This window comes from Uranotaenia lowii, chromosome 2 (assembly GCF_029784155.1).
Source record: "Uranotaenia lowii strain MFRU-FL chromosome 2, ASM2978415v1, whole genome shotgun sequence".
Classification (NCBI taxonomy): domain Eukaryota; kingdom Metazoa; phylum Arthropoda; class Insecta; order Diptera; family Culicidae; genus Uranotaenia; species Uranotaenia lowii.
The window spans coordinates 18,899,633-18,911,947 of NC_073692.1; the positions used below are offsets into that span (position 1 = coordinate 18,899,633).

At 29.8% G+C, this 12,315-nt stretch overlaps 1 protein-coding gene across 1 annotated transcript; it reads left to right on the plus strand.

Moving 5' to 3' along the window:
* Window positions 1-748: 748 nt before the first annotated feature.
* Window positions 749-9,582, plus strand: LOC129741133 (plasminogen-like). The gene is made up of 5 exons (XM_055732837.1): window positions 749-902; window positions 8,300-8,433; window positions 8,523-8,634; window positions 8,773-9,341; window positions 9,403-9,582. The coding sequence occupies exons 1-5, from the start codon at window positions 749-751 to the stop codon at window positions 9,580-9,582; spliced, it is 1,149 nt and encodes a 382-aa protein (XP_055588812.1).
* The last annotated feature ends 2,733 nt before the right edge of the window (window positions 9,583-12,315 follow it).

The window sequence follows — 12,315 nt, forward strand, 5'->3', positions numbered from 1 at the left end:
TGGGACAACAGGATCATAATATTTAAAAATATTTGTGCTTATTAGGAAAAATAAACCTTAAAGCTATGGGCAGGGAGCTACTTAGAGAATCGTATGTCCAAAAGTGAGCAATCAGAATCTTTAAGTAATCTCTAATGTAGAGCAAAAAGAATGTGATAACCAAAAAGAGAATTTGCTTTATATTTTTCAGTTTCATTTTGTTATTAAAAAAGAAAGTTTTAGGTTTTAAATAGTTGAACGTATTTCAAACTGATAACCGTTTACCCGTTTACGAAAATTGCCCCATAAATAGTTGTAAACAACTGGTCCAACAATGCTACCCTGTGGTTCATCAAGTGGTATTCTCGGAATTTTTTGTTTGGCGCTTACAAACTAGTAAATAATGCAAATTTTTAAGTTAACGTAAACCTTTAGAATCTTTATACCACAATTATGGAAAATTTGAGAAAAATTTAAAAAATGTGAACGGATAACTGTTTTATCGTTCTCCTGAGACTCATTTAATCTTATCCAAACAGTTTTGCCTTTCCGTCGTTTTGATTCTCGTTGTAGGGGGAATTTTGATTAGTTGAATCATATCGCTGCTGGACATCGGTCAATCGGACGCTATTGACCGGATAAGTTTAATGATCCCAAACACACCGATCCGCCCCAAAAGCCTTTATGTAAACCCCTTCCCGCTTTTGGCTAAAAGCAGTTTGTGAAAAGTTGAAATTTCCCAGATTTTCAACGCCACACTTGACATGTAATGTATGTCACTGCCAGCAGCTGTCCTATTAGTGTGACATGCACAGGGAAAGTCCCGCAACTTACCACAAAACGCTTCCCACCCACCCACGCGCTCATCCGAATTGAAAAACTTCAGGCCAACCGTTTCCGGAACGTTTCATCGTCGGTTGAAGGTACGTAAACCGAAACCGTTTTAAAGCCACCCAACGCGAGCCACGCCAAAATCTCGCTTTTCACCGAAAAGGGGAAGTTTTCGCCCTATGCTTTTGCGGTCTCTCCACATAATCCTACTTTCAGCGGGCAATTCAAGGCAAGCGATGATGACAGGTTTCCACCCTCGATTTTCCTCTTGGAACGGATTGTACAACCGTTTTATTTCTACTTTTTATTTTCTCTAACCAATTATCGGTGTTAGAAATACGTTAAAATTGTGAATTTACAAAAGTTTCAACATTTGATAAAAGGAGAAAAATGAGAAGAATGGGCAAAAATTATGAAAAAAAAAAACAGAATTGACAAAAAAATGACAAAAATAACAAAAATTGCACAAAAATGCCACAATCATTTCACAAACAACATTACATAACAAAAAAATGGAGCAAAAACGATACCAAGAACATAAACATAACACAAAAATGACCCAAATGTGACTCATAATTGACAAAAAAGACAATAAACTGATGCAAAAATTACACGAAAATGGCAAATGATTAAAGATCGTCAGAAATGACGAAACTAACAAAAATGAGAAAAACGTTAAAAATATTAAAAATGGAAAATTGACAAAAATGACAAAAAAAGCAAAAATTAAAAAGTTCTGTCATTTTTATATTTATGTTTCTTTTATCATTTTTGACATTGTTGTCATTTTTGTCATTTTTGTCATTTTTGTCATTTTTGTCATTTTTGTCATTTTTGTCATTTTTCATTTTTCATTTTTGTCATTTTTGTCATTTTTGTCATTTTTGTCATTTTTGTCATTTTTGTCATTTTTGTCATTTTTGTCATTTTTGTCATTTTTGTCATTTTTGTCATTTTGTGTCATTTTTGTCATTTTGGTCATTTTTGTCATTTTTGTCATTTTTGTCATTTTTGTCATTTTTGTCCTTTTTGTCATTTTTGTTATTTTTGTCATTTTTGTCATTTTTGTCATTTTTGTCATTTCTGTCATGATTGCCATTTTTGTCATTTTCGTCATTTTTGTAATTTTTGTCTTTTAAGTCTTTTTTATAATTTTCGGCAATTTTTGTCATTTGTGTCATATTTTTCATTTTTCTCATTTTTTTTAAATTTTATGCCATTTTTGTCTTTCGCAATTGATGTCTTTTGTCTTTTTTGTCATTTTTATCATTTTAAAACATTTTTGTCATGTTTGACATTTTTATTTTTGTATTATTTGTCATTTTTGTCATTTTGGTCAATTTAATTTTTGTCATTATTGTCATTTCTGTCATTTTTGTCAAAATTTTCATTTTTGTCATTTTCGTCATTTTTGGCAATTGATGTCTTTTGTCTTTTGCCATTTTTATCATTTTAAAACATTTTTGTCATGTTTGACATTTTTATTTTTGAATAATATGTCATTTTTGTCATTTTGGTCAATTTTTATTTTTGTCATTTTTGTCATAATTTACATTTTTGTCGTTTTCGTCATTTTTGTCATTTTTGTTATTTTTGTCATTCGTGCCTTTTTTGTCATTTTTCTCGTTTTTTCCTTTTTTGTCATTTTTGTCATTTTGGTGATTTTTGTCATTTTTGTGATTTTTGTCATTTATGTCATTTTTGTTTTTCGTAATTGATGTCTTTTGTCATTTTTATCATATTTGTCATTTTGGTCTGTTTTGTCATCTTTGTCATTTTCGTCATTTTTGTCATTTTTGTCATTTTTATTATTTATGTCATTTTCGTGAGTTTTGGCATGGGATTTTTGTCATTTTTGACATTTTCGGCATTTTTGTCATTTTTGACATTTTTGTCTTTTGTCATTTTTGTCAAATGACAAAAATGACAAAAGTGACAAAAATGACAAAAATGACAAAAATGACAAAAATGACAAAAATGACAAAAATGACAAAAATGACAAAAATGACAAAAATGACAAAAATGACAAAAATGACAAAAATGACAAAAATGACAAAAATGACAAAAATGACAAAAATGACAAAAATGACAAAAATGACAAAAATGACAAAAATGACAAAAATGACAAAAATGACACAAAAATGACAAAAATGACAAAAATGACAAAAATGACAAAAATGACAAAAATGACAAAAATGACAAAAATGACAAAAATGACAAAAATGACAAAAATGACAAAAATGACAAAAATGACAAAAATGACAAAAATGACAAAAATGACAAAAATGACAAAAATGACAAAAATGACAAAAATGACAAAAATGACAAAAATGACAAAAATGACAAAATGACAAAAATGACAAAAATGACAAAAATGACAAAAATGACAAAAATGACAAAAATGACAAAAATGACAAAAATGACAAAAATGACAGAAATGACAAAAATGCCAAAAAATGACAAACATGACAAAAACGATTAAAATGATTAAAAATGACAAAAATGACAAAAATGACAAAAATGACAAAAATGACAAAAATGACAAAAATGACAAAAATGACAAAAATGACAAAAATGACAAAAATGACAAAAATGACAAAAATGACAAAAATGACAAAAATGACAAAAATGACAAAAATAACAAATAAATGACCAAAATGACAAAAATGACAAAAATGACAAAAATGACAAAAATGACAAAAATGACAAAAATGACAAAAATGACAAAAATGACAAAAATGACAAAAATGACAAAAATGACAAAAATGACAAAAATGACAAAAATGACAAAAATGACAAAAATGACAAAAATGACAAAAATGACAAAAATGAAAAAAAATTACAAAAATGACAAAAATGACAAAAATGACAAAAATGAAAAAAATGACAAAAAGACAAAAATGATAAAAATGACAAAAATGACAAAAATGACAAAAATGACAAAAATGTCAAAAATGACAAAAATGACAAAAATGACAAAAATGACAAAAATGACAAAAATGACAAAAATGACAAAAATGACAAAAATGACAAAAATGACAAAAATGACAAAAATGACAAAAATGACAAAAATGACAAAAATGACAAAAATGACAAAAATGACAAAAATGACAAAAATGACAAAAATGACAAAAATGACAAAAATGACAAAAATGACAAAAATGACAAAAATGACAAAAATGACAAAAATGACAAAAATGACAAAAATGACAAAAATGACAAAAATGACAAAAATGACAAAAATTACAAAAATGACAAAAATGACAAAAATGACAAAAATGACAAAAATGACAAAAATGACAAAAATGACAAAAATGACAAAAATGACAAAAATGACAAAAATGACAAAAATGACAAAAATGACAAAAATGACAAAAATGACAAAAATGACAAAAATGACAAAAATGACAAAAATGACAAAAATGACAAAAATGACAAAAATGACAAAAATGACAAAAATGACAAAAATGACAAAAATGACAAAAATGACAAAAATGACAAAAATGACAAAAATGACAAAAATGACAAAAATGACAAAAATGACAAAAATGACAAAAATGACAAAAATGACAAAAATGACAAAAATGACAAAAATGACAAAAATGACAAAAATGACAAAAATGACAAAAATGACAAAAATGACAAAAATGACAAAAATGACAAAAATGACAAAAATGACAAAAATGACAAAAATGACAAAAATGACAAAAATGACAAAAATGACAAAAATGACAAAAATGACAAAAATGACAAAAATGACAAAAATGACAAAAATGACAAAAATGACAAAAATGACAAAAATGACAAAAATGACAAAAATGACAAAAATGACAAAAATGACAAAAATGACAAAAATGACAAAAATGACAAAAATGACAAAAATGACAAAAATGACAAAAATGACAAAAATGACAAAAATGACAAAAATGACAAAAATGACAAAAATGACAAAAATGACAAAAATGACAAAAATGACAAAAATGACAAAAATGACAAAAATGACAAAAATGACAAAAATGACAAAAATGACAAAAATGACAAAAATGACAAAAATGACAAAAATGACAAAAATGACAAAAAATGACAAAAATGACAAAAATGACAAAAATGACAAAAATGACAAAAATGACAAAAATGACAAAAATGACAAAAATGACAAAAATGACAAAAATGACAAAAATGACAAAAATGACAAAAATGACAAAAATGACAAAAATGACAAAAATGACAAAAATGACAAAAATGACAAAAATGACAAAAATGACAAAAATGACAAAAATGACAAAAATGACAAAAATGACAAAAATGACAAAAATGACAAAAATGACAAAAATGACAAAAATGACAAAAATGACAAAAATGACAAAAATGACAAAAATGACAAAAATGACAAAAATGACAAAAATGACAAAAATGACAAAAATGACAAAAATGACAAAAATGACAAAAATGACAAAAATGACAAAAATGACAAAAATGACAAAAATGACAAAAATGACAAAAATGACAAAAATGACAAAAATGACAAAAATGACAAAAATGACAAAAATGACAAAAATGACAAAAATGACAAAAATGACAAAAATGACAAAAATGACAAAAATGACAAAAATGACAAAAATGACAAAAATGACAAAAATGACAAAAATGACAAAAATGACAAAAATGACAAAAATGACAAAAATGACAAAAATGACAAAAATGACAAAAATGACAAAAATGACAAAAATGACAAAATGACAAAATGACAAAAATGACAAAAATGACAAAAATGACAAAAATGACAAAAATGACAAAAATGACAAAAATGACAAAAATGACAAAAATGACAAAAATGACAAAAATGACAAAAATGACAAAAATGACAAAAATGACAAAAATGACAAAAATGACAAAAATGACAAAAATGACAAAAATGACAAAAATGACAAAAATGACAAAAATGACAAAAATGACAAAAATGACAAAAATGACAAAAATGACAAAAATGACAAAAATGACAAAAATGACAAAAATGACAAAAATGACAAAAATGACAAAAATGACAAAAATGACAAAAATGACAAAAATGACAAAAATGACAAAAATGACAAAAATGACAAAAATGACAAAAATGACAGAAATGACAAAAATGACAAAAATGCCAAAAAATGACAAGCATGACAAAAACGATTAAAATGATTAAAAATGACAAAAATGACAAAAATGACAAAAATGACAAAAATGACAAAAATGACAAAAATGACAAAAATGACAAAAATGACAAAAATGACAAAAATGACAAAAATGACAAAAATGACAAAAATGACAAAAATGACAAAAATGACAAAAATGACAAAAATGACAAAAATAACAAAAATGACAAAAATGACCAAAATGACAAAAATGACAAAAATGACAAAAATGACAAAAATGACAAAAATGACAAAAATGACAAAAATGACAAAAATGACAAAAATGACAAAAATGACAAAAATGACAAAAATGACAAAAATGACAAAAATGACAAAAATGACAAAAACGACAAAAATGAAAAAAAATTACAAAAATGACAAAAATGACAAAAATGACAAAAATGACAAAAATGACAAAAATGACAAAAATGAAAAAAATGACAAAAAGACAAAAATGATAAAAATGACAAAAATGACAAAAATGACAAAAATGACAAAAATGTCAAAAATGTCAAAAATGACAAAAATGACAAAAATGACAAAAATGACAAAAATGACAAAAATGACAAAAATGACAAAAATGACAAAAATGACAAAAATGACAAAAATGACAAAAATGACAAAAATGACAAAAATGACAAAAATGACAAAAATGACAAAAATGACAAAAATGACAAAAATGACAAAAATGACAAAAATGACAAAAATGACAAAAATGACAAAAATGACAAAAATGACAAAAATGACAAAAAATGACAAAAATGACAAAAATGACAAAAATGACAAAAATGACAAAAATGACAAAAATGACAAAAATGACAAAAATGACAAAAATGACAAAAATGACAAAAATGACAAAAATGACAAAAATGACAAAAATGACAAAAATGACAAAAATGACAAAAATGACAAAAATGACAAAAATGACAAAAATGACAAAAATGACAAAAATGACAAAAATGACAAAAATGACAAAAATGACAAAAATGACAAAAATGACAAAAATGACAAAAATGACAAAAATGACAAAAATGACACAAATCGCGAAAATTACAAAAATGACAAAAATGACAAAAATGACAAAAATGACAAAAATGACAAAAATGACAAAAATGACAAAAATGACAAAAATGACAAAAATGACAAAAATGACAAAAATGACAAAAATGACAAAAATGACAAAAATGACAAAAATGACAAAAATGACAAAAATGACAAAAATGACAAAAATGACAAAAATGACAAAAATGACAAAAATGACAAAAATGACAAAAATGACAAAAATGACAAAAATGACAAAAATGACAAAAATGACAAAAATGACAAAAATGACAAAAATGACAAAAATGACAAAAATGACAAAAATGACAAAAATAACAAAAATGACAAAAATGACAAAAATGACAAAAATGACAAAAATGACAAAAATGACAAAATGACAAAAATGACAAAAATGACAAAAATGACAAAAATGACAAAAATGACAAAAATGACAAAAATGACAAAAATGACAAAAATGACAAAAATGACAAAAATGACAAAAATGACAAAAATGATAAAATTGACAAAAATGACAAAAATGACAAAAATGACGAAAATGACGAAAATGACAAAAATGACAAAAATGACAAAAATGACAAAAATGACAAAAATGACAAAAATGACAAAAATGACAAAAATGACAAAAATGACAAAAATGACAAAAATGACAAAAATGACAAAAATGACAAAAATGACAAAAATGACAAAAATGACAAAAATGACAAAAATGACAAAAATGACAAAAATGACAAAAATGACAAAAATGACAAAAATGACAAAAATGATTAAAAATGACAAAAATGACAAAAATGACAAAAATGACAAAAATGACAAAAATGTGACAAAAATGACAAAAATCAGCAAAGATTTTTTTAAATATTAAATTTAAGCAAATGTAATAAAAATTCAACAAAACACGCGTCTAGTCTGATACTACTTCTCTTCCACTATCACCCCCAGAGTAGATTATTCATCACTGGACGATGCCATAATGACATATCTTTCATATTATCCCGTTATATTTATTCAACCAATGAATGAATGAATGAACGTACGGACAACAAATGGTATGGCCGCAGAGAAAAGCCACGAGACTTCTGAAGTGAATGAGATGATAAAATAAAACAAAAAAAGATGACCCAAAAAAATTAAAAGAACTCACAGTTTTACTCGGTGGCTCATCGAGATCACACATCTGTAGGCTGATTCTGTGGTATTCTGAGTTCATAAAAAAAACAGGTGAAGCTACCGTCGTCTGATGGATATCAAACTAGTTTCACTATCGTTAGCCCATGTCCGGCGGTTTCTGGTGGCTTTGCTGTGGATATTCTCAGTGATTTATGGGCAACCGACCGGAAGCAACCGACAAGGATCTTCTTCTTCGGGGAAAACGTCTGATGATAGACCGGTAAGAGTGAAATGTTTGAAAGTCGTTACACCACTTGACATGTACAAGACAAAAGTAATTATATCGCCCGTTATTAACGGTTTCAGTAGATTCAAACTCGACCCACGCGAGTTGATACGTTCTATGATGAATGGCAATCAAGCTCCTTGACAGCCGGTGAAGTGACAACCGGAGGCAGAGAACTGAACTGTACCGCATGTAGTAAGTTATTGTCTGAAAACGCGATTTAAATTATGTACTAAGTTGTCGATTTCAATAATCTGAATTTCGAATCTTCAGTGCATTAATTGAAATTACAAATGTGAAAAAGTTAATTCTGAATTCATTTGTGTGCTTTAGAATGTGGAAATAAGGAAACGGGAGCGAAAATTGTCGGTGGCATGACTGCCCCAGAGAATAAGTACTCGTGGATGGCTGCACTGTACTACAATAATAAATTTATTTGCGGTGGTTCTCTCATCTCCGATCGCTATGTCATTACCGCAGCTCACTGTGTGTTCCGTACGGATCCCGCCAGATTCAGGATTCAATTTCTGGTTCACAACCGGACCAACCCTACCTCTAGTTCAGTGGAACGTAGCGTCAAATCGATCAAATCCTTCTTCTACAATATACTGACCAACAACAACGACCTGGCGCTGCTAGAGTTGATGTTTCCGGTCAATGTGGGAGATCAGCTGGTTCCGATCTGTCTTCCGCCGGCCAATGATAAGCTGTACGAGGGTAAAATGGCCGTCGTAACCGGATGGGGCAAAACGGCAGTCGGCGGGTTGGCGGCTACCCTTCAGGAACTTCCGGTACCAATTTTTACGAACACGGCTTGCCGAAAGGCGGGCTACTGGGGCTTTCAGATCACCAACAAAATGCTCTGCGCAGGGTACTTGGAAGGGGGTCGCGATTCTTGTCAGGTATGGCATTGACATATTTAGGAGTAGATGGGTTAAACCACTTTTTCTAAATTCATTGCAGGGTGACAGTGGGGGACCGCTTCAAATATTCAACAACGATACCCGTCGCTACGAATTGGCAGGGGTTGTATCCTGGGGTAGAGCATGTGCCCAGAAAAACTACCCGGGTGTTTATACGAGAATCAGCAAATTCCTGCGCTGGATCGGGAACAAAGTGAAGGACTCCTGCATATGTAACTAAAGCTGTTCTGGTCGTCAATAAAACACTTAATGGAACGAAACGAATTTGTAGACGACACTTTTCGTTGTACTGAAAACTTTGAATTGGATATGACTGCCTGACTTACTTTACTAAAACTTAAGGGTAAAACGCCATAACAAGATGTCATCAAACATTATGGCGCATCTTACACCGCATAACTTTTCATGACTATCAATACATTAGAAAGTGTGATGTTAGAGCTTCAAATTTAACCATTTTCTGTAAAAAATGCAATGTTGCTTTGGCTGATAAAACGAAAGTTTAGTACAAAATGTACAGCAAGAATCAGTTAAAATCGCTCCCCAAAAGTAACGACGTAAGGATTCCACGGCACTTTATAGTATAAGGAATAGTAATCCGACAATTGTTTTCATGTCTGTTTTTTCCAAAAATAAGCTATTCCAACATTCCAACATTCCACAAGATGAGAAAAGTCGAGGAACCGAATCGTCTGAATTGTCAGCGGGAAAGTATGTATGGAAATAAGTTTACTTATAGTCAATTGGACTCAGTAGGCTGTGGCCGAGTAAAGAGGACGCGTTTTTTGCTGTCGTTTAAATTTAAACCAATTTTAAAATCCAGAAAATTGGGTGTAAAAAACAGGTTGCCGGGGATCTGTTTGAAGTCGGCCTTCACATATGTTTCGTCGTCCATGATGCAGCATTCAACTTTCGTCAGCATATTGAGGTTCAACTTCCTGGCACGGGTTTTGTCGGACTTGTTCTGCTTCTCGTTGTTTTGGCCATTTGGACAAAATTTCGGCTTAGGTGCAGCTTCTTAGCCAAATCCTGAACGGAGGCGTTCAGGTTTCGGTTGAAGGCCCCAACATCGGTTGTGATTTTTGGTGTTGTACGGAATACTTTTTACCTTCACTTCTGGGCTTCCGATTGGTGGTCAATCATTCCTCGATACGCTTAATCACTCGCGACACCGTGGAATTCACGATTCCCAACGATTTAGCAATGGAACGAGGCGAGAGAGATCCTTGAGAGAGAACTCCATTTCCGCGAGGTTTGATCACAGGACTTTGCAACTTGCAGGATGTAAACAATGCACTATGAACTAAATCCACTCAAATTTTCATTAAATTTTACTCAACGGTTAAAAAGTTAGAGCTATTTCATCGTGGACACCCTTTAAGTCAATTTTTATTAAAGATTAATCTTTGATATTTCTATACAAAATTTTATTACTAAAATTTGGCGTTTTATTCGAATTTCTGTTCATTATTTTCAAATTATATGTTAACTTCCCAAGTAACCATTATTCGCATAGATACTTAATTTTGTGCATCAAAAGTTCACATTTGGCTGGATAAAAGGTACTCGAGAAAAATGAAAAAAAGTGCTTGATTTGGACTTCTGAACGAACATAAAAAGTCTAAACAAGTAGCATAGAACATTTTTGTGCGTTCCAGGCACCTTAAAAATCCAGGATTCAATTTGACGTATCGTGCTTCGTTACGAACTTTTAACGAATTTTTTGGTTCCATGCAGAACTTCTTACGAACTTTTTGATTCCATGCAGAACTTGTTACGAAATTTTTGGTTCCATGAGGAACTTCTAAAGAACTTCAATGCAAACGTAAGCGTTAAGATTTTGCACCAGCGAGAATAACAGAAAATCAGAGCTACGAATATACGAACAACGAATTAAACCCACAAATAAATCAACTGTTTTGATCAAAATGGAAATTTCACGTTTAAAATTTTAACAATATTTATATCTAATAAACCGAAACAAAAAAAAACACATCTCTTTGTTGACAATCTGATTTTTCATTTATTTTTCCTTCGCGAAGTTATTATTACATCCTAATTACTACTCTGTCAAAGGAATTATTCAAAGGTTAAACATTATAGAGGAATAAAACTTTAAACTCCAGATGAGTTTAGAAAGATGCTGAAAGCTTAAAATGAAGTTAATTTTCAAAAATAAATGAAAACCCAAAACATTTTATTGAGAGAAACCGTTTTTATTAATGAATTCAGAAGGATATCAATTTAATGTTTCAAACCTCAAATCAAACGTCGTTTTTGGATTTTAGTTATTTTTCCTCTCTAACTTGAGCATGGTGAAAATCATTTCATTGATAGACTCATCTTGCAAATTACTCTAACAATACGGTCGAATCAGACAGGATAGTGACCGAGCACAGGATTATCAGTTGATAGCATAGGTTTCCCGCCTAGGACAACGGACCGTTCCGATAAGTTGAACCGTTTTATAAATTCATTTTCAAAACTGTCCAAAACTTCGAAAGTATCCTGAAAATCATTAAACATAATGGACACTCAGAAGAAACAAAAATATTTATGAAAACTTACGATTTTCTGGTTGTTGCCTCCTTTTTCGGTTGGCTTTTAGTCTTTACTAAATTTTCCGTTTTCTTCTGATTAGTCCTCCTGTAACTCTTCTTGGTTTGAGAGTTCAAATAGTTTTCTTTCTAAACTGTCGAAACAATTGGAAGAAAGAATGTGGTGCAAAACAGATTTCACAAAAATAACATTAAACTTCATACTGACGTTAGCTCAATTACGAATATTTCTGAATCTAATTCTGTGATTGTTTGTTTATCTTTGGGTAAAAAGCCTACTTTGAGAAGGGATAGTCCTTAATTTGTTTAAACTGATGTTCTGATCATCGATACCATAATAATCGCCCATGGTACAAAGGTAACATGCTCAGCTTTCACCAGGAGGGCTCAGGTTC

Excerpts from the sequence above, each read along its gene's own strand:
- LOC129741133 (XM_055732837.1), top strand. The coding sequence starts at position 749 with ATGTATGTCACTGCCAGCAGCTGTCCTATTAGTGTGACATGCACAGGG. Across the intron at positions 903-8,299 it reads CGTTTCATCGTCGGTTGAAG|TTTCACTATCGTTAGCCCAT; the intron begins GTACGTAAACCG and ends ATATCAAACTAG. Across the intron at positions 8,434-8,522 it reads AAACGTCTGATGATAGACCG|ATTCAAACTCGACCCACGCG; the intron begins GTAAGAGTGAAA and ends CGGTTTCAGTAG.